At 40.3% G+C, this 23,546-nt stretch overlaps 1 protein-coding gene across 6 annotated transcripts; it reads left to right on the forward strand.

Moving 5' to 3' along the window:
- Window positions 1-342: 342 nt before the first annotated feature.
- On the forward strand, window positions 343-13,076 carry pfkpa (phosphofructokinase, platelet a). Of its 6 annotated transcripts, XM_068648764.1 has the most exons (23): window positions 343-584; window positions 2,118-2,191; window positions 2,507-2,584; window positions 2,657-2,846; window positions 3,036-3,201; window positions 3,296-3,340; window positions 3,420-3,528; window positions 3,972-4,067; window positions 4,642-4,734; window positions 5,095-5,220; window positions 5,358-5,422; window positions 5,591-5,660; window positions 6,152-6,298; window positions 7,257-7,327; window positions 7,437-7,524; window positions 8,370-8,522; window positions 9,346-9,498; window positions 9,926-10,090; window positions 10,416-10,477; window positions 10,558-10,669; window positions 11,073-11,172; window positions 12,005-12,110; window positions 12,179-13,076. In XM_068648764.1, the coding sequence occupies exons 1-23, from the start codon at window positions 491-493 to the stop codon at window positions 12,333-12,335; spliced, it is 2,520 nt and encodes an 839-aa protein (XP_068504865.1). In that variant the 5' UTR covers window positions 343-490; the 3' UTR covers window positions 12,336-13,076. The 6 variants fall into 6 exon arrangements, with proteins under 6 accessions (XP_068504865.1, XP_049605094.1, XP_049605090.1 ...); XM_049749137.1 differs by lacking the exons at window positions 3,972-4,067; window positions 9,346-9,498 and adding an exon at window positions 3,644-3,739; XM_049749133.1 differs by lacking the exons at window positions 3,972-4,067; window positions 8,370-8,522 and adding an exon at window positions 3,644-3,739.
- Window positions 13,077-23,546: the final 10,470 nt, after the last annotated feature.

A 23,546-nucleotide genomic window follows, 5' to 3' on the forward strand; every position in this document is an offset into this window, starting at 1 on the left:
TGGTCAAATTACTGCAATGAACTATCATGTTATCCATGATAGTAATTCATGTCAGTGTTGGGATGTGAATTGTGTTCTATGTTTTTTGCCAGATCACACTTAGAAAAAAATACCTCGGTCTCAGTGGTTATTATTTCTCGTTAAATCAAGTTTTTGAATGTTTTGATAGACATTATTGTGAAATAATAACGGCCAATCCTGTCATCAAGGAGCGTCAAAGTAATCGCCAACGCTATCCGGCCAGCCTTCTTTCTATTGGTTAACACCCCAAAGAGGAGGCTGGACTCGAAATTTGATTGGCTGACAAAAGGGTCGATCACCCCCACTGTCATTCGAGCTATGCAAATGAGCAAATAGATGCGGAACAGGGAGAAGGAGAGGGGGCGGTAGTCTGCTGCCCTTCACGGTCATTTCGGCACAATTCTATAAAATCCTCATCATTTCGTATTATTGCATCGGTTGCATCGGAATTCAAGTATAAACCGTGAACATGGCGCAGCCAGATACCAAGAAGATATTCTTTGAGAACCTCTCTGGAGCTGGGAAAGCCATCGCCGTGCTGACTAGCGGAGGGGATGCTCAAGGTACTGTTGTGTACAGTAAATACCGTGCAGTATTACAAATGACAGTGTAGCCATGTTAAACCGCTTTATGTTAAAACACACCCCCATGGAATTATGGAATTATATGCATAAACTATTGCGCTGCAAAAAACAAGCAGCAAATATAACGTTTCCCTCATTCATTCTAGAGTGCCTCTGGGTAGTATGCTAACGTGACATATTCTGCTATTGTTGACATTTTTTGTGTCTCACAATGACAACTCAGGAATTTCAAGGTCATGGAATATTATGAATGCAAAGCAGTCAGGCATTTTCACCCGTAATGTTTTTACATTCAACATTGTGGCTTGTTGCGGTCGCCTTCTTATTCCATCAACATCGTGACGTGGAAAATAAACAAAATAATCAAAAAAAAAATGCAAAGTCAATATTGAGGTTTCCTAGTAGATTTCACTTGAGGTTTGCAGTCCCTAAGTGGGCTTGATGTGGAACGACCTCATCCTGTGTACGTGATGTACCGCATACATCCCGGCTCTCTGACGTCAGAGAGGAAACCCTGATCACGTGATCTACTAAATACCGTAACTCTTAGAATTAACTGCAATTGCAGAACCAATTTGCATGTAAAAATCAATTTCCAAAACAATTATAATCATCACAAATCCTATTGCTTCTGCAGTTAAAATATTTATTAAATGATGTGAGGTGCACACAAATGATCATCATATATATAACTGCTTCTGAACATTAAAGGTTGTCAGAAAAAAATGACAAGTAAAGTTCAGATACCTGAAAAATCTACTGTACATAGAAATTGACATCAAGCTTCATCTAGGATTAAATTCTCTGCATTGCAGATATAACAGTTGCAATGTGCTGCTTGCTGATAAGTTCTTGTCAGCCCTCTAGCTTAGCTGGACAGAAAAAAAAAGAGGATATGCATGCCTGGACAAGAGCTGAACGGCCATGTCAGAAGGCATTATGTCGCTTTGGCTTGGTCCTTTCACCCATTAAGTGTCATTCATGCATAACGGGAAACCCTAACCTACCAGTTGCACTATGGCGACTGGTTTTCCCACAAAGCTTGAACTATCTAATTTCTCCTTTTCTGCTTCAATGGCCCCTGGGTTGCTTAGTAACTACGTCTCCAGCCAATTCCTGTTGGGAAAACTTCCTGCCTGATTGTTTATTTCCGACAGTCTCCCCTCTTTCCTGTGTGGCCGCAAGCATTCATTTCCCTCGCTGTGTTAGTGTTTGCTAAACCTGCCATTGACATTCAAGTCACAGAGCGGCAACTAACTGGTTACTGAGTTCATTTGAATTGACCACAAGAGACTGGAGGAGGAGCCTTGAAGGAATTTTGCCCAAAAATGGTTACTGGCCAAAGCGAGAGGACAAAAATATCCTGGAAAAACAAACTGTTAAATACAAACAAAATACAGGACTATGATATATTTAATTTATCTCTCAGGAGACAATTTGGCTCATGCACTGTGCAATCTTAGATGAACTCTGCTTTAATATAAACAATGTTTGTTTTTATTTTCATTCCAGGGATGAATGCAGCTGTGCGTGCTGTGGTTCGAATGGGCACATATGTAGGAGCAAAAGTTTATTTCATTCGTGAGGTGAGTCAGTATGTGGAATCTGAGAGAACCAAGTTGCGTGATTTGTTAAGGACTGGCTAGTTACTGTCACACAGGAGGCCGCACTTGGCACACACAGTCTTTGTTCCCACCCGTCTGTGTGTGTGTCATGGGGCCTCCTTGCTCAGCGTTTGTTATATAACTGCCTTCATGCCTCGTTTTAAAGATTTCTCCCACTCAGGTATTTGGAAACTTAAGGCAGAAGAATGTGTAAAGATAAGATTAGAAGTTTATAAATATGTGATCTTTGCTTAATGATTCATTTGTACAGCAACTTTCCATTTTCTTTTTAACCAGGGCTATCAAGGTATGGTGGATGGTGGGGAGAATATAATCGAGGCCACATGGGAAAGTGTGTCCAGCATGCTTCAAGTGGTACGTAAAAAAAAAATGGTTAATTGCAAGTATGGATCTCGTGAGGTCACTTTTTTTTTTTTTAATTATCAGGGTGGGACGGTTATCGGCAGTGCCCGCTGCAAAGATTTCCGCACCCATGAAGGACGCCTGAAGGCTGCTCTTAACTTGGTAAAGCTCGGCATCACCAACCTGTGCGTGATTGGTGGAGATGGCAGCCTGACGGGAGCCAACCTCTTCAGGGAGGAATGGAGTGGACTGCTAGCGGAACTAGTAGAGCAAGGTACTGGGGCAGACAATCAATATTCCCCGTTCAACTGAAAGACGTGTTATTTTTAAAGAAGCAGACCAAACCCGAAATATTTTACTCAGCAGTTTCCATCACTCGGAGCTATTATGGCAACAAACTATTTTGGAAATACACTGGAAAAGATGGAGGGATGTTTTATTTGGCGTACTTCTCCTTTTTCAGGTTCTATCGAACGCCAGTCCGTTGAGACTTACTCTGCCCTTCACATTGTCGGCATGGTGGGCTCCATTGATAACGACTTCTGTGGAACCGATATGACAATAGGCACAGATTCCGCTCTGCACCGAATCATCGAGGTGGTGGATGCAATTATGACAACGGCACAGAGGTGAGAACTGGGAATGGAATGTCGCTTTCGGTTTTGGGGCTTTTGCATATTTTGCGAATTGGGTGAACTGGTAATCCTTTGTGTTATTTTTCAGTCACCAGAGGACTTTTGTTTTAGAAGTAATGGGCAGACACTGCGGGTAAGATTTATTCATGTTAGTAGAAAAATTGCTATTATAATTTATACAGCACACAAAATCTCCAATTCTGTTATTTTAGCTACCTGGCCTTGGTTAGTGCCCTGGCTTGTGGGGCAGACTGGGTGTTAATCCCTGAGATGCCCCCAGAAGATGGCTGGGAAGAGAAGATGTGTCAAAAACTGTCCGCGGTAACACCCACATGTTAAATATTGCAACACACTCCAAAAAAAAAAAAAAAAAATCCACTTTTTTCAGTGTTATAATGAATTTTACTGGGGAAATGATATTGTTGTTATGACACAGACCCGTTCCAGGGGCACAAGGCTGAATATAATCATAGTGGCAGAAGGAGCCATTGATAGGCACGGGAAGCCCATAACATCTAGTATTGTCAAGGATGTGAGTACTTTCATGCAAAAAAAAAAAAAGGGGAAGCCAGAAGCATGGAGCCTTGACCGCTGGGAATCAGATGAGATACAAGATCTTGCGTAAACCCGCGATTTAATAGCGGGAATGCAGATGAGAAAACTGTCATGACAAGGCACTGTCTGGTCCCTGTGCTTCTGAAAGCCCATGTCACAGCCTCATTCCCAATTTTTCTGTCATGCTGTCTCTCCGTCCACACCTGAAGAATCGTGCAGGGATGAAACGGCTGAATATCATAATAGTGGCCGAAGGGGCGATTGACCGTAACAACAAGGCAATTACTACTGACTGTATTAAGGATGTAAGTACAGCGTGGTGGGCACGTTCCACCCGTTTGACCTCCGACTGCCTCCTATGTGACCTCTACTACTTTGTTGCTGCCCTTATGTGGCTTTGACTTTGTTGCTGTGTTTCTGGAATGCTCTGTCCGACACTCTCGTAGGGTAAGACCCCTTTTCACCACTGATATTGCCGCCGCTACGACGGCTGCTAATTTTATTCTTACTACATGGAATTAGTAGGTCACCACTCAACATGTTGTAAAACGTAGCGGCATTAATGCAAAAAAAAACTCTTCGCATTATTGTTGGCTCTCTCCCTGACCCTGCACTATTATTGTTGCATCCAAATATGTGTTTCCAGTTTGATGTCTTTGGTCCCCCACGCCCTGCACATGACTAACATGACTGAAAAATTAGAATGGCTTGCTTGTGCTTTGTTGTTTCCCCTTTTCTTCAATTTTTTTTTTTATTGGGATTTATTGTGTTTTAGCGCCTGTGTTGTTGCATAAATGGATGTCTTGCTTAATTTTACAATTACAATTTCTTTTAGATATCATTTTAAAATAATATTTTCTGCATTTCATACCCCGCCAGCTTGTTGTCAAATGTTTGGGTTTTGACACACGTGTGACAATCCTGGGTCACGTCCAGCGAGGAGGGACCCCTTCTGCTTTTGATCGTATCCTGGTATGTTCAATACACCAATAGTTGCTTTTCTAATCATTTATATACTCGACTAGAAATTCAGCCTGCTACAGCTCACATCAACTCCACCTTTTCACAGAATCGGTCACAACAGGGTATTATCTATTTAATCCAAGTGTGTCTGAGGAGAAGTAGCCTCAGGTTAAACCCATGAACAGATTAACAGCGTATGCAAGACCTTATCATCACCCCCCCCCCCCCCTCCCCTCCCTTCTCCCGCTCAACTGTATCAAGATCTTGGCTTTATTTTTACTCGAGTGCCATAAATATAATTTTCACGCTGGGTCAGAACTTTTTGCAGCATTATGCTGTGTTGATTACGCAACATTTTTGTTGATGCAGGCCAGCCGAATGGGCGTGGAGGCTGTTCTCGCCCTGCTGGAGACCACAGCCAATACGCCAGCGTGTGTTGTGTCTCTAAGCGGTAACCAATCAGTGCGCTTGCCTCTGATGGAATGTGTACAGATGGTAGGTATTACATTGAACTGGCAAAAAAAAAAAAAAAGATATGACTGCCCCACTCAACAATATTGAATGTTTGTTGAAGAGACACCTGGATACACAATCATTTGGGATTATGACTCTATCTTGCTATTTCCCCTTAGACTCAAGAGGTGCAAAAGGCAATGGATGAAAAAAAGTTTGAAGAAGCAGTTAAGCTCCGTGGCAGGTAAGACATAAAATAATTATTATCAAAAATGCATTTGAAACAAACACAGGTTGGAATAGTTGCCCTGACCATCTTGACTTTGCTCCTTAGCAATTCCTGTGACCCTGACTAAGATAAGACCATAGAAAATAGATAAATGAGACTTAACATTGTTTTTTGCTCCTGCAGGAGTTTTGAGAACAACCTGAAGACGTACAAATTGCTTGCTCATCGTAAACCAGAGTCTGAACTGCCCATTGTAAGTCACAACAATTTGTCCTGACCTGCTATTGTCGCTAACACAATAGCACACGCCAACATGTTTTTAGTCAGCAATTTAAGCAGTAATGCGCTCTGTGAGAAGAGCCGGGGTGACACAAGACATCTTCACTCCATGCCGAGGGTTGAGCCGTGCTGATCTCCCCAATGGGCCGTTGCAGCCCTGCTGCTAGGCCTCGCTATGGAGGCAGCTCAGGACAGAAAATCAGTCAAGTGTGCAGGCAGCACGACCTGCCTCGTGCTGTGGCGTTCCCATCAGGGACACGCCGGCATCTGCGGTAATGATCAAGGCAGTTGGAGCGTGTACCTCGGAGCAGAACATGATGCGTTTATTGATTCCTTCTCCAGTGTCTGGCTGTTCACTGTTACAACAAACTTGCTGATATACTGTAGCTCCAGAACTTAAATTTTAAGAGCTCGTTTTGGTTCTGATGATGGGATTTTTTTTTGCTGTGATTCTTATGTCGGCAGAGCAATTTTAATGTGGCGGTGTTGAATGTGGGCGCACCCGCGGCGGGAATGAATGCGGCCGTCCGGTCAGCTGTCAGGGTGGGCATCTCGGAGGGGCATAAAATGTTTGCCGTCAGTGACGGCTTTGAGGGCTTCTACAAAGGCCAGGTAAGTACTGGAATGCTTGCCAGTCATTTTCTCACAATCCATCACACTAGAGTTGCAATAAAAGTTGAATTGTTAATAGTATGTTAATTAATCTGCCTCGATTACACAAAAATAAGTTTCATCACTTCCACTCCCTTTTTGTTCTGCTTAAACCAGTTGTAATATTAAATTTGTCCAATAGAGGTCCCCATGGAATAACATACCGAATTGTGAAAATAAGGAGATTTAGTTTGCTAAAGTATAAGTAGAAACAAGACAGATGTAAAGGTGATTTTATTTTATTTTTTTAAATTAGAGAAAGTATTTTTTTTAATTGCGGGAATCTTTATGGGTGAAATTTAAAAACAAAACCTAAAAATCTCAAACACTTGATGTTGGAAAAATGTAGACATTTTAATTCTGCGTCAAAAATATGTAGACGGACTCATAAAATCCAAAATTTGCTGCTGACCAGCGTTATCTGCTCTATATCTAGTTTTTTTGCCTGTTCCTTGACTGTTAAAACCAGTGCACATCACTTTTTCTTCTTTTTTTTTTTTCTCCATCCTATCCTGACCTTTTCACGATCACTAACCTTAATTCCCTCGACGGCCAACTCGGGCTTCCTCAAAGGCCAGCACATAATGAACAATGTGACCATTTATCTTCACCAAACTGTCTCCAATACCACTGGTTAGTTAAACATCCCATGTGCACTCTGTGCTATCTGAAAACTGGCTGCTCCAATTGACCCGAAGAAAATGAGACCAGCCGAGAGTAATAGATTTCTCTACTTCAGTGCTCTACAGGTCCACTACCTTCCCCCCTTGTGGTAAAAGAAAGTGTGCCAGAAAATCCCTTTTCATTTAACACCGTGACCCCAAGGAGGAAATGTTTTATATGCCACAGACTACAGCAATCAGAAGGACAAAAGTCATGGAACTAGTTACAACACGTGTTGCTCCTGTCTTCCCTTCAGATTAAGGAGATTAAATGGGCTGATGTTGGAGGATGGACAGGACAGGGAGGATCTCTTTTGGGAACAAAAAGGTAAAGTCATCATTACTTGTGTGAATGTTGCTTTAAAGATGAGGCATGTACATTGACATCCATTGACGTGATGATGCATTTAAGATTCATGACCTCTGTTTTATTCTAGAACACTCCCTGCAAAGCATGTTGGCAAAATTGCTGAGCAGATGCGAACTCACAACATAAATGCACTGCTGGTCATTGGTGGATTTGAGGTATGTTAAAAACGTTTTTTTCCTTCCTTAGACTAACACATGTTTAACAACTTTTTGTGGAAAAACTGAAACAGATTAGTACCGTATTTTCCGCACTATAAGGCGCACCTAAAAACCTCCAGTTCAAAAGCCGACACTGCGCCTTATAATCAGGTGCGCCTTATATATAGACCAATATTGAACCACTACAGGAGGCGTGTCCAAAGTCCGACCCGCTGGCCAAATGTATATCTTATATATGGACAAAGTTTTAAAATGGGCCATTCATTGAAAGTCCGCCTTATAATCCGGTGCGCCTTATAGTGCGGAAAATACGGTAGCATTTCAATTTATTTCAATGAGGAAAGGTGATTTGAGTGCAGCCATAAAGAAATGAAAGTTGTAAATCAATGAAATCTTAGGCAAAATGTTTAGGAAAGCTGATGTTCAAGGTCTTCACTGTTAATAATTACAATTATCTCACTAAATGTGATTGTTTTTTTATTGCTGTGGTATTTATTGTTCATCCCCATCAACCCGCTTCTTTTTCCAGTTAGGCATTTAACATGGTTATTTATAGTTATTTTATTTTAGTCAATAATATAGGTATCATCAGCTTTTTTGTAAAATGTTTGCAAGTGTGTTCTATTTTGTTTGTGTGTCTGATAACGAGACTCAAATGTACGTAGAGTGGTATCTGTCTTTTTCGCTGCTTTCCGTTGTGATAGGCTTGGCTCCTCCCTTTGGCACCCCTACACATTTGTCTTTTCCCTTCCTTGTGGCAAGTAGCACCCACTCAAACCCCCCCCGTCCCCCTCAAAGCACCACCCAGCGCAAACACTAAAACACCCGGCTCTGCCCTGCAGGCCTTCCTGTCGCTGCTGGAGTTGTTAACGGCACGCGGGAAGTATGAGGAGTTCTGTGTGCCCATGATCATGGTCCCGGCCACGGTCTCCAACAATATACCAGGCTCAGACCTCAGCATTGGAGCTGACACAGCTCTGAATGCCATTACGACTGTAAGTCATGGGCCTGGCAACTAGAGTAGCTGAGCAGTACCCAAATACTACTGATGCAGAAACGAAGCTTCATGAACCAGTTGTATTTTATGACTCCTCTAGATGGCACTGTTGGAAAGTCTATACTTTCAGTCCAATGTTGAACATAAAAATACAACTGGTTCATGAAGCTTCATTTCCCCATCACAAACAAATACACTTAAAATTTGCATTTGTTGGAAGAATTAGCCACTTTAAAAACTACTATAAAAATTAGCTTCTAACAGCTGTAGCCTTGCATGAAAAAAAGAGAACCAGAAAAACATAAATTCTCCAATCGGGGGAAAACTTATTCCCAGGTAAGTAGCATAGTGGGAATGCGGAGGCATGGTTTCAGGTGCTCCAATTGCATCCCAACAGCATGTATATGATCTCGTCTTGGCTCGCAATACACGCTAAATGCCAATTTTATAATACATCTGCTCAATTTCACCGTAAACATTTTCCATCAATATTATGGGCTGTCTTGATGATGCTACCATCTGCCATTTTCTTGTCTCGTTCGCTCCCTCACTCTTTATGATGACTATCTCAAAGCTTATATTACACCATCATCTCGGTTGCTCACTTGACACCACATTGAACCGATCATGCTCCGATCGTCTCTTCTTCACACCTTTCCTTGACGCCATTCCATTCCCCTCGTTTATGTCCATTTTCACACCGTGCTAAAAGGAGGGCAGCCACACGGGAAGAGCCGGAAGGGCAGATACCCTCTCCGAAACAGAGAGGGATGCGCCTCTCTCAGTTGGCTCTAACACACATTTAAATGCTGCCGCTTCAGGCGCTTGAGAGTCTGCTCCAGCTGTATGAGGCACGCGCTACCTATGAGGAGTTTTGCATCCCGATGTGTATGCTGCCTGCCACCATAAGTAACAATGTACCGGGTACTGATCTAAGTATTGGCGCCGACACGGCCCTCAATGCCATCGTGGAGGTAAGGCGGTTAAATTCTTGACACACTGTCAGGTGTTCAGTGAACAGCAAAGATGACATCACTGTCATAAATTAAAAAAAAATTCATTGAACTGCTGACATTTTGCTGTTTTAAATAGAATTGAAGGATTTTTATGCTTAAGGTTTGAATTATTAGTTTTTATTAATGCAATCTTATATAGTTTTTTATTTTAATTTATTTTCGTGACCACAAAATAATATTTGGCGTATTGGAGGTTTACTAGTTTAATTCACACACCATCATCAACCAACATCAAACAAATATGCCATGTAAGCAAAAAAAAAAAAAAAAACCCAAATATCTCCTCCCTTTCGCCTACTAGCATATTTAACAGCACAAATATTTAATTAGGAACAACTCTGACATAACGACCAGCGTGCTAACGTTGCATATATGCATGCATCAGACTTGCGACCGCATCAAGCAGTCAGCCAGCGGGACAAAAAGGCGTGTGTTCATCATCGAGACCATGGGGGGCTACTGTGGCTACTTGGCTACCGTGGCGGGTCTCGCTGCTGGTGCGGACGCCGCATACATCTACGAGGAGCCCTTTGACATCAGGGACCTGCAGGTGACCCATCATCTCCTTTTTGGGTGCTCCCAATTACTCATGGATTCGATATCGGCTTTGTAAATAGCGGGGGGATAAAGTAGTAAATAATTGAATACATTTTCCTCCAATCAAATTTGTCGGAAATCTTTAACGCGTCAGAACAAGCAAAAGAATGAACAGCTGGGTAATTATAGTAAGTTTACATTTCTCCTCGGCACTGACAGATTATGATGAATCGGTACTTTAAAAGTGGGAGAATATTAAATAAATAATTTTTGGGGGTTTGTGGAAATTTGTTCATTAGGCCTATCTGTATTTCACATTTTTCATCTTCCTTCCGCAGGCTAATGTTGAGCACTTGACGGAAAAAATGAAGACAAGCATTCAGCGAGGCCTCGTGCTCAGGTATTGCAAACTAACCTACCCACCTAAAAAAAAAAAAAAAAGTTTCGTGCACTTAACCGAGTTATCCTATTGTTCTTTAGAAATGAGAACTCTAATGAAAACTACACCACAGACTTCATCTACCAGCTGTATAGTGAAGAAGGGAAAGGTGTGTTTGACTGCAGGAAGAATGTTCTGGGACACATGCAGCAGGTAAGCTCTCAAAACTGCCATTAAACCGAGCAGCACCGGAGGAATGAACTTCTATATTTGGGGATTGCATTTTTTTTTTTTTGTCAACAGTTTCCTCACAGATGCGTTTTTGTTTTGTTTTTTCCCCCCACTTTGTGCGTCTTGAGATTAGCACAGATAAAACTGGATCAAACACTCTTTTGATGAATCCCAGAGGAGACATTGGCTTTTCTCTGCAGCAAGTGAGGCGATACAGAAAACAAAATAATAAAACGCATTTGGGAATTAAGACAGCAACTAGCAAGTACATACATATATTTAAATATGCAATACAGAGTTGGTGTCTGATGCACCATTAGCTTCTTTGTTTTCTCTTTCGCATCTGTTTGCTATTTCTGTTGGAAATAATTCAATGCCTTAAAAGGGAGGAGCTCCGTCTCCGTTTGATCGAAACTTTGGGACCAAGATCTCTGCCAAGGCGATGCAGTGGGTCACCAAAAAGCTGGTGGAGACATTCAGACAAGGTGAGACCACAATGTGCTTCCTTATTCAAAAAATGATCTATGCTAGAGTAGTCGATGTTCCCTCCCCAGTGAGGCGTGGTATTTATTGAGATCTGTCATGGAGTCGCTCCACCTGGCATCTTGATGTATTTTTATTCGCTCAAGAGGAAATTATTTATAGATCATTTATATCAAATGTTTGTCGATAAAAATAAAAATCCCTGAGCTCACAGTTAACATATTGAAGTATGATGCGTTGAAATTCCACCTCAGGTCCAAATTTCTTTTTTTTTTATCTATTTCATATTCGCATGGTGGATGACATAAGATGAAGGTAAATAATGTTTTGATTTTTTTTTTTTAAATGGCTCCATGACATCTTCCTCCTTTTTAGCTCCATGTCACTTTGTCCCATCCATTTTGCCACCATATCGCTGTCCGTTCAGCACCAGCCACTACATTTTGACTCATAAATAGACTATACCGGTACATTGCCTGGCTAAATCAGTCACAACTATGACATCATAACATTGCAGAGTTATCATTAACGATGTCATCAGGGAGGAAAACACTAAGAATGAATTATTCAACGGAAGTCTGCATATCAGCACTTCCTGTATTTGTTTGTTCCATCAGGCATTGTACCAGTATGTGTCATGCTCCCACAATACCTCTTCATTGCTCAAACCAATGTGTTACTTGCCCATTTCTTGTAGCTTTCCTCAATGTTGCTTTTGTCTCTTTGTAGTCACGTCTACTCTCATCAGTTCCTTTGCCACCGTTAACTGTCTGCCGCTGCCTATAAATACGACAAGTCTATTTTTGACTTCTATGAGGTTATTTTTTTTTGCAGGCAGAGTGTTTGCTAACACTGAGGACAGTTGCTGCTTGCTAGGAATGCGCCGTAGAGCGCTGGTCTTCCAGCCAGTGGTCCAACTCAAGGGGGAGACGGACTTTATGTATGATTTATAAATTCTTCAGTGCTTGACGATAAGGTTGCACTAAATTAAATAATGTGTGTCAACAGTCACAGAATTCCCAAGGAGCAGTGGTGGTTGAAGCTACGCCCTCTGATGAAGATCCTCGCCAAGTACAAGACTAGCTACGACGTCTCGGACTCCGGGCAGTTGGAACACGTCGTGCACCACCGGCCCAAAGACTCGGACGCCTCTGCGGCCATGTGAAGATATCCGCAAATTCCAAGTCTGTGTGTTAACTGAGGTGTGAATTCCATTGTCTAAACGCACCAGTAAGACCTTTACCTTCAAGGCATCCATCCCTATGTGGACGTAGTCATTGATCTGTACGCTAACCTCAGATTTGTTCCTAGTGACATCCGCACATATATTGTATCGTCTTGCACACACACATGCATACAAACGACTTTTCAACACGTGTTCTGGATGTTTATCAATGTCATGTTGATTTTGAAATTATGCACTTTCCCTGTCTCGAGTTAACGTAGGCAGGCTCTGAGGCTAGCGCTAGTACATTGCTCCAAAAACAGATATACTGCTCATAAAAGGTTATTTAAGATTTACACAAAAATGCATTTAGAGCTTAACTAAATTGAGTCATAAAAGTAGACGTCCTTAGAAATCTTCATGGCTCAAGCACCTTTTTGTGAAATTTGACAAATTCAAATTAAATTCAGAGGTGTAGTATATTTTAGGTTTATCCTGAAATATCATCCCAAATATATTCTCAACTTTTCATGTCTTTATCATGCAACAAATGTGAGGCTCTACATGCATGTGAGATGCAACTCAGCTAACAAAAAGGAGCGTGCGCTAGGCTTTACACTGAAATCTAATATTTATCTTTTTAACAGATTATTTTGTGTCAACATGGGTATAACGTAAACTAGCTGTCTGACATTGCACAAACATGTTAAATGTGAATAAAAATTAAGTTGACATACCGCACTTAGTCATTTGTTTCTTCATTTACTATCCACTTTTATATTTAAATCCTATTAAACATTTCATTTGTTTTCCCTTAATGAGTCACCATCCCATCTGTTGTTGTCGAGATTAATTTGTTTCAGTCTGGTTATATTATAAATGCACTAGAGGCGCAAATGTTACACACTGTAAACAAAATGATGAAATGGGTTGTGAAAAACTTTCATGATTAGTTTTAATCAACTCTATTTTTATTTACAGTTCTACGACATAGACTCAGAGTTTTGCCCATCATATAAAGAAAAAAAATACTGTATTCAAAACATGTCACTATAAGTGTATGGGCACAGCTTTACAACACTGCAAAATACAACCATTTGTAAATTAGTACCTCTCTGACAGTCCATCCATCCATTTTATGTCTTTTCCTCACTAGTGTCACGAGTGATCTAGAACCTGTCGCCAGTCAATCGCAGGCTCTCTGACTATCAATCAAAACTATTTGTGAAGGCGAAGCTTTTGATGATCGAGTATTTTTTTTTTTTGCTGGACTGATCATTCTTGTAAAAAGGCTTTTGGCATGGAAGGTGCTGGATGGAATTGGTGGATTGCTGCATGTTGTTCATGATGAAGTCAGGGAAGAAAATAAGTAAAAGAAAAACTGAGTGAGAGTACACGTGAATATTTCCTTTAAGTACCCATTTTAATAATTTGGGGAAGGGTAAACCGTACACTATAAAAATCATATTCTGTATACACTGTCATATCGCAAATTTACAGCAGGTGGCGACAGAGTACCACCACTTCCACATAGCTTCCGGGTTCATTGGGTCCATTATGACATGGATTCTTTCCATCAGTCGCTGTCCACTTTGGCTCCAGACCATTTTTTGAGATGAGTGGCTTATTACCGACGTAGATTAACGGTGTGAGGCCGTGTGTGCAGCCACAATTAGGGAATTAATCTTATCATTTGAAAGAAAATTTCAATTTCCCACAGGCGTATTAATTGGGCTGCTTTGCACTTATTAATTTTTTTTTTTTTACCCACACTAACAGTAATTACATGCATGTATGGTCAAGCTGAGACCATTGCTTAGTGACAATATAAAATGTAATTTGAAAGAGGGGGAGGGGAAAAAGGAAAAAATCAACTTGAATCACCTTTCCTCCCTACAGACCCTCCCAGAATAATTATACTTAACTTAAACCAGCATGCTTAATTTGACTTTACTCCTCCACCGCCTGTGCACAAAAAGACACCTTGTATCCCATCATTGTAATTTCCTCACACTCCAATGGGTGCACAGTTCACTAAGACCCTCCCCCCTTCGCCATCACCCCCCCTGCATGAAATTAGTAAATTCAATAATTTGGGTTGATTTAAGAATGCATGGGGAGACTGAAAGGGTCATATGCACATAGGTAATCAATACTAATTACCATTTCATTTCTCCACCCTCATTTTCTTTTGGTGCTGGAATCTGATCTCATTGGGCTGATTAAAGGTTGCAAATGAAGGGTCCTCACTTTGGGATTCTCATCAAATCCTCTCTACATTGTGAGCAACTTTATCTTCATTTCTCGGCATCATCTCCAGACAAGGCTGTAATTATAACACTGGCATCGATGTTCTACATTCATGCTCATGTTGACCTTTTTAGATTAAAAACATTATCTGAATCGGGTTATTTTAGCCAAAATGTGTCATAATCAAATTATTTTATGTACAGTGAACTTCCACCTTTGCAAATTTTGGGGAGAGGAACAGAATTTCCACGTTCCCGACCTGATCAGCTCGGCTAGTCTTAGATCCTGGGCCACTTTCAAGTTATTTTCTATGGGAACAAAGTGAAAGTCAACCATTGCCCCCAATTTCCTCAGACTTTGGAAATTCTACTGTATCTCCCCAAATAGAGTGACAATAAGTCACCTAACCTTGAAAGAAGCAATCATTTCTCAGTTTAGATTAACAACGAAGCATTCTACAAATAAACAAGCGAGCTCAAAGCTGAACATTTTTTTTTTTTTTCCCTGTCACTGCAGTCTCTATTGGCTGCATTGGAAACTTTACTGCGGCTGCTGTTACTGCTGTTTCCAGACACTGAATAAAGGATTTGATCCAGCTTACGCAAATGAGAGGCGCTCTGGCTTAAAACAAGTCCGGCGAGTTGCTCCTCCAATTTAGGCTTCCCGCAGTACTCATCTGAGAATCTCCTTTTGACAATTAAGACACCCATGGAGGCATGGAAAGCTCTCAATTCCATTAGCCTCTGTGCTGTTTCACTCTATCTATCCACTGAGCCTTAACTTACTTATTAGTACAAGGCTGCCGTATTTTGTTAGGGAAGCGATTAGTGAAAACTACATGAAAAGGCAATTCCCCCCCCCCCCCCCCCTTCTCTTCCTTCACTCTCATTGAGATGAGACAGATCTAAAGAATGGCATTTGCGCGCTAATGAAATTCGCTCTGCATCATTTCAGATGTTAATCTTTGGGAGAAAGTGACTTGTGTCTTTATTTACTCGTTTCTGGGTGACGAATGGCCGCAGTTGGCTGAAAATTACATCGGCGGCTCAGACTTGAACCGGCGGCTGGGAGCGTCAGCTTAGTGACTGCGGCGCCACTTTGATGCATTGGAGTTAATATCTGCCTGACATTTCTCAGCACAGATTTTCATCACTGGATTCATCTGTACATTTGGAGCTATGTGATAAATGAGCAAGGACTATCACCCCCCCCTTCCCCCTTCTTCCTTTCCTCTCTTCTGTGCAGAAAGGTTACGTGTGTTTGTGTTCAAACGTGGATTTAAAGGATTTCAAACGTTTCGCAAGACGCTCGTATATGCGATTTACTTCTTTTTACGCATATTTACTTGGTCGTCTCCGTGCCCTGATGTGCCAAAGCAAACGGCAATGTGGCGGCCATGACACAAAATTGACGGCGGCGGTAATGGAAGTGACGTTAATTTGATAGAGCGCTCACTAACATGCAAAGTCACTCGCAGTTCATAAGAATAATATTAACTCGGCATTAACATGCAAGGCTGTCTGTTGCACCAGATGCCAGGCGATTTACAGAGCTGGCGCTGCAACCTGTCTTTCTGGGCCACGGGTGGATCGTGAATCATAGCCCAAGATTGTGCTCAGTAAGACTAGCTTAATTCTTACTGTCTGCCAGTGTATGTGAGCATACAGTATTTACATATATCACTGTGTTAGCTGCAGGGAGATTCTTGAAAAACTAATTCTTGGTAAGTATACTGAAAGGAATATGGAAGGACAAACAAACACAAAAAATGAAAACATCTGCAAGGAGCGTGAAGCAAGACATTGAACTAAACGTGCGGCCTGACGGCACTCACGAGGCCACGCTACTAAAAAGATAAATGTACGGTTTGTATTTGTGTCTGCCGATTCTGGAATTCTTGTGCTCAAGCCAGTTAGAGTGTCATTTAGACAAAAGTAGTTATCTGCCGCCATCTCTTAAACAGTGACATTTACTTGCAGACTGCCGCATAACTTTATAAAACCCTATTTAGATATTTATTTTTACAATACAGTACTATTTTTCTTAATAATGTGAAAAATATTATTTAAATGATAAATAATAAATAAATAAAATTTTATTTTTAACTGTTTTTTCATTTAATTAATTAAATTAAATGAATAAATAATAATAAAATGTAAAAATATAAATAATAAATCAATGATTTAATACAGATATTTAATATTATTTAAAAGATAAATAATGAATAAATTAAATTTTATTTTTAACAGTTTTTTCATTTTATGAATTAAATTAAATGAATAAATAATAATCAAATGTAAAAATATAAATAATAAATCAATGATTTAATACAGATATTTAATATTATTTAAAAGATAAATAATGAATACATTAAATTTTATTTTTAACAGTTTTTTCATTTTATGAATTAAATTAAATGAATAAATAATAATCAAATGTAAAAATATAAATAATAAATCAATGATTTAATACAGATATTTAATATTATTTAAAAGATAAATAATGAATAAATTAAATTGTATTTTTAACAGTTTTTTTCATTTTATGAATTAAATTAAAAAATAATAAAATGTAAAAATATAAATAATAAATCAATGATTTAACACAGGAGTAAATTGAGATACAAGCTTGGCCACGGAACGAATTAAACTCGTAAGTCAAGGTACCCCTGTGTATTCTATGACTCAACGCTGCAAACAATTACGAGCACGGCTACAGCTTAGGGTGCAGGGCGAGACACATAACATGTTCATCACTATGATGCGAATATAGCTTTGCCAGCATGATGAATTGCTAGCATGCCCTTGAGCCCAACACACACACACGTAAAAATAAATATATATAATAGGTGGAGGCAACGGCTGACGGCTATTTAGTCGGCGCCATTAACACTAATCAAAACCCCCTTCACCTGATAAGAGCCGCCGGGGTCATCTACCAACTACCAGCAGCCAGTTTACTCTTTGCTAATACTGACCAAGCTTAAACAAGGTGCCACTGGCGGAAAGCGTAGAGGTGATGAAAGGATCCAAGTGCAACATTAATTCTTCCGGAAAGTGAAAGAGAGCGCAATAGATTACATAGATTGTGTCGCAAACGGGTTAGAGCACATTTGAAATACATTTATTGAACATGCCCTCGTGGAGACACAACATGGCGGGGTTGTGTGTGTACATGCACGTACAGTTTCCATGGTTTCTGAGGAAATTGGGTAACATTGATATCCTGGCAATTTTTTACGCCAGGAGTGCTTCCGATGAGTGAGAAAATGGTGGCTACACTTGACAATCCAAATCGAATTTTTTATTTTCTGGCAGGCATTTTGGTATCCTTTGTTTTTTTTAACTCAACAAAAGAATACATACAATTGATATGACAGACCGGGGGTCTCCAAGTGTTCTAAAAATAACTAAAAACGACAATATCTGCAGACGAGGTAACAGAAGCAACCAATCAGTGGTTATATTTGAACTGACGTGACATGAAAAATGAGTTAGCGCTAGATGCCAGCCTTTCACGTTTGTGTTTGCATACACAGACTATGCGAGAAGACAGGACGAGATAAGATAACTTTTATTAGTCGCGCAATGTGGAAAGACAAAGAGATATGTACTTCACACTGCAACTGACAAATAAATACCGAATGAGGTTTTGAAATCTGATGAAACTGCTGCTGGAAACATTCACGCTAGTCTCTTTTACCGGCACTTTCTTTTTTTCATGTTATTGCATCTAACTGTCATGGTTGCCTCTGTTGTTGTTTTTTTGTATGACAGGATTGTTTTGATTTTCTCGGATTTACAGTCCTGTATTCTTTCTAATCCAGTTGCCATGCAAGGTTAAAAGGTCACATACTTGGGTGACAATAGGTCAATGATTCCAAAAAAGTATTTTGGTTGACTATTATTATTTTTTTGCACAAAATAATTGCCGTAAAGTTCCATAACAACCTACAAGAAGTCTCCAATGTTTTTTTTTCTATGTCCAGCTAAGTCCTGCAGCGGGATACACATACAGTACCTTCACGCACAGGTGCCTATACAATATGGATCGGTTATTGACCATAGCTCATGAAAGATGCAGTTATGTAGATGAGATTTGGGTGAGTGAGCGCAGGCCACGGGGTCAAAGCAAGCCACTATCGTCAAACTTCAGCTCTTCCCTGCGACACAGACCCTCCGCTGTCATAATGATTTACTAAAACAAAATCACAGACTGCAGTCTTCATTTCATTAGTCAAAAGTGTCACAATAAATATTCCTCAATGATTCTTTTTTTTTTTTCATGATGCAGATCAGACACTGACTGATTGCAGCGAAGAGTAGCTGTTTAAATCTCCATGCAGAAAAAAAAAAGACCGGGATGATTGAGTAGAATTTTAAAAATAGGATCGTTTTTGATGGTTTATACAGAACGCCGTGTAATATTTGGCTAAGTGAAGCTTAAAGTTCACGTCAGACAAAATAATCGTTTTCCCTCATTTGGTTTCCAGCTGTCATGCAAATCAATCCAACACTGCCAACTCAAATAATTACCATGCTGAAGCTGGAACTTTTTGTTTTTCTCACCATATTTACGTCATATGAAACGTGTAGCAAGCCATGGTTAAACAAAATCCGCTGTGGGATTAACTCATTCACTTCTAGCCCATTAAAAATTGACGTCTATGGCCGTCAATGGCAGTGAATGAGTTAAAAATGATGAGGTGAAACAATCATAAAGCAATATTTCAATTTTATTACATAAGCAAAAGATGGCGGCAAAGCACTTTTTATCTATTGGACAAGGCTTTGGTCTAACCGAGTAAATCTCTTCACCTCATTTCAACTTTTTTTTTTTTTTTTTTTTCAAATCGTGGATGCATTTTTGACCTGACAGCAGGTTGTTATTGAACAAAAAACTAAAAAAGCGGAATAATCCAAGAAAATTGCAGGCACAATGAAGGCTAGATAATTCAAACCGATCCCCCGTGGCGAAAACCGAAATACACCTTTGAAGCCAAACTTTTTTTTTTCCTCCTATGCACTATTTCTTGAAAGAATTCTTGTTTTATCCAGTAACTCGACTTTCCCACCTACACGACTCGCTCAACCAGCCTGTTTTGTTTTGTTTGACTGCTGTGTTTTTGATGCTTTTGCACTCTTACCTGAGAAATATAGTAATTTACCATCGAGTGGGATGCGAGCGTATCAGCCCCCACGTACTCGCTCGCGTCTGGAGATAGTTCGGGCATGCATCATGAGCGGAATTAGTGATGACTTGCCAAGATCATGTTGCGGAAAAAGACAAGAAAAACTCCTAAGTCCGACTGTAGATTTCCATGGCTTCATACATGCATAATTCCATTTAATATGTTTTTTAACTTTACGGCTCTAAATATTCATAAATGATAAGAGCTCAAGGCAACCTTGGCAAAACTTTCCCGCGCATTTCAATCAGAGCTGTTTTCTTGCCTTAATAAGACCAATATGGCAAGCGGCACATATTGTGCTGTATTACACCATCACCACCAATTGAAATAATGAATTCCCAGCCTGACACAAAGGCAGATGAGGGCATATTTGAACATTCAAAGAGCGAGCATGGGGAAGGGGGGAAGCAAAAAAAAAAAAACGTGGGGAGAGGAGGGAGGATAAAACATTCCCAAAATTAATTTTCATCTCCAGGGTTCATGCATATTTAATAGAGAGCGCTTGAATATCATAGGGTAATACTAACCCGGCGTGCATACCGAGGCCTCGCTGCCGCGAGAAAATAAACGACCATGATCGTTGTCATGAGCAATACCCTTCTGTAGAGCCGGGAAACAAAATAGCCCGGAATGCTTTGATGAAGGCAGGGAGAAAGAGAAGCGAGGTAGCAAAGAGAAGCAGTAACAGAGGTTAAATACTAGTGGAGTGATGGGCCCTTTGCAGCTGCTGTGCTGCTGCTGTCTTTGTTTTGGAAAAGCTGGGGTGGGCATGACGGGGGGGGGGGAGATCCGGGCGGGAGGGGCTGACATGTGAGTGACAGTAAGTGACAAGCCCTGTGGACGGCATCCCGAGAGGCTCTCTCTGTTGCCAACAACCACCTTCCATCACCTTTCAGTGAGTAAACACATCAGAGAATCAGCACATGAAAGCATGCGGCGGCGTGTTTCGCTTGTCTCGCACAGGCGCGTGTGTTGCCGCGATAAAAAAAACCCACGCTTGCGCACACCTCCGTTTTCAGCTCGGAAAATACACAATTAAAACCCAACGTGTTGAACGTCTGGCTGATAAGAACGCGATTGCTTACGGTAGCCCCCGTGCGTATTCCGAGCTCATCCCAGCAGTTTCTATTCACCTATTAAAGCTCTTTTATCCTATATTCATTCCATGTGTGGTAAAAGAAGAAAAACAATTTAGGCATGAAACAGCATTGTCATGCTGAACAGAATTTTAATTACCAGCCCTCTCCTCCCTCGTGAGGTATCCCAGTTGGTGTGAAATAAAAGCAGAAAAGGAGATAGCGAGAGGGGAAGATGAATGAAAAGGAATGCATGCCTTTCTGAAGGGTAGACAGTAGCATTAACATACGCCGCAATCACAGCTTGATGGGGAAAAAAAAAAAAAAAGACTATCACAGACAATATTCAGAGACCATGGAGCGGATCACTTCAACCACCTGTACATGAAGAAGAAGAAAAAAAAAAGATCTATGAGTGTGCTGAAGTAGTTCCGTATGACATAACACAATCCTGCAAAAAAATTAGTTGTCAGGGGTCACGGTATCGCATCAAGATGAGGTCATGACCCGAAAATCGCTCCAAAAGGGCATCCAAAGTAATTTTTCATTTGAAGCTCTTCTGTGAAATATTTTTTCGGATATTATTGAATTTCCGCTCAAAACCTTGGGCTAGCATAGCAACACACATTCCCACTTTTGTGTCATTCTTAAGCGTCCTTGGTCCCGTATCCTTTATCCACTCGAGAGACGCAATAAAGTCAATCCATCCTTGGCCTGCTCCGATTTGATTCATCATTTATGAGTTGCAACAGTTTGACTTCTAACCCAATTATACAGATGTGTTGTGAGGTGTTTTATGTGTCTCCTAAAAGCTCTGTCAGACAGTCCCAATCATTTGATATCCTTTAATACCACGTGGTCTGGAAGCTAGATCAGGCTTTACCCTCCAAAAGCATAACATGGCAAAGTGAACACAAGTGTTCATTTTGATGAAAATGTGATGATCCCTTGCATCCTCCCCCACCAACCTTTTTATTCCCTCGTCCCTCATGATCCAGCCCCCACACCGGCGCCGTGAGCTCTCTGACAGCTCAGGGAGTCCCACTAACTCATCTTAGCCTTTGGAGCCGCGACATCCTGCTTGTTTTATTTCCCACACGCTAAATTGAGTCGTAAAGACTTGTAAAAATAACGACAGGCCACGTTTTTTCTTTCTTTATTCCCTCAACCCCCGCTAGCGCTCCCTCGCACGCCCACCTCCCTCTTTTTGCCGAGTCCCAGGTGGGCTGTTTTGTCAACCCATTTAAAAGGTGTGACACGTTAACAAGACCGGGGATATTTACAAAACGCTGACCGGAGGGCGGGCGCCTCGGAATTCAGCAAGTCCTTTCAAAACTTCAAATGTATTCACCTCCATCGGTCACGGAGGCAGATCCAATCCCGCAGTCAAAATATGCGTGGGATCTGTTTATACGTTATTACACGCCATTTTCCCGGGTCGTGGTGTGAACATATGGATGCGAACAAACACGCATGGGGTTAATTTTTAGACACAGTGTGAGAACATATGCTAAAGCCCAACAAGAGCAAATCCATCTCACATTCTCTTAATCTCACGCTGGTTACTCATGAACTCTCTCACTGATTGGTGGTCCCGTCAGCCCTCCACCTACTGTATGTTAAACAAAGGCAATAAAAATGAAGAGGGTGTTAAATTCAGCAAATAGCAATACAATTCATTAGATGTAATTTGGTGACTGTGCACCTCATAAATTCCACTGTGGTGGTAAGATCTACACGGCTACAGTACAGCCAAGGTATAGCCGGAATAATGCAAAGAATTCTTTCTCCCTGCAGCCTGCGATTGCTCTCAGTGACGAGTGTACAATAGAGCCACAAAGAAGGACGACGCTGCATAAAAAATACATGGAAAAATAAAAATGTCTTCCAGTATTGAATCGCAGCCTTTAGACTGTTTTTTTTTTTTTTACAGACGATTTTTTTCCTTGAAGGGTATTCACATCTATTTAACTTATTGTTCAGGGCAGACACAGTGCAGAGAATAGTCAGACAAGTTTGACAGCCAACAAGGTAGATTGCTTCAATTTAAATGGTTCCCTCGCGGCTTTTTAGACCAAGCCGGAGTAAAGCCGCGTTCATGCTTTCTATGTCTGTAATGACTCAGTGTGCAAAACTTTATGCGGAAAACTTTAGTTACACTTGCTCAATCTAAGAACCGATATAGGAGCTGCATACCAATTTTAGATTTTTTTTCCATTATATTATATTATATTATATTATATTATATTATATTATATTATATTTATTTACATGTTTTATTTATTCATTTATTCATTTATTCATTTATTTATTTATTTATTTATTTATTTATTTATTTATTTATTTATTTATTTATTTATTTATTTATTTATTTATTCATGATTACTTATGGGACATTATATTATATTATATTATATTATATTATATTATATTATATTATATTATTTTGTATTATTTTGTATTATTTTATATTATATTTATTACTTATGTATTTATTATTTATTTATTTATTTATGATTACTTATGGGACGTTCATGTTGGCAAGCTTTATCTGCTGGGCCCTTTTAACGTGCGGAGATGCCAGCCGCTGCCATTCAAGAAAGTTGTACTTGCATCTCCTTGAGGACTCATCCATGTGTAAAGGAGGGACACACTCCGTCTGCCTGTTGAAGGGGAAAAATAAAAAAAGTGCTT

The sequence above is a fragment of the Syngnathus scovelli genome, chromosome 18 (assembly GCF_024217435.2).
Source record: "Syngnathus scovelli strain Florida chromosome 18, RoL_Ssco_1.2, whole genome shotgun sequence".
Taxonomy (NCBI): Eukaryota; Metazoa; Chordata; class Actinopteri; order Syngnathiformes; family Syngnathidae; genus Syngnathus; species Syngnathus scovelli.

Excerpts from the sequence above, each read along its gene's own strand:
- pfkpa (XM_068648764.1), top strand. The coding sequence starts at position 491 with ATGGCGCAGCCAGATACCAAGAAGATATTCTTTGAGAACCTCTCTGGA. Across the intron at positions 3,341-3,419 it reads GTAATGGGCAGACACTGCGG|CTACCTGGCCTTGGTTAGTG; the intron begins GTAAGATTTATT and ends CTGTTATTTTAG. Across the intron at positions 4,068-4,641 it reads CTACTGACTGTATTAAGGAT|CTTGTTGTCAAATGTTTGGG; the intron begins GTAAGTACAGCG and ends ATACCCCGCCAG.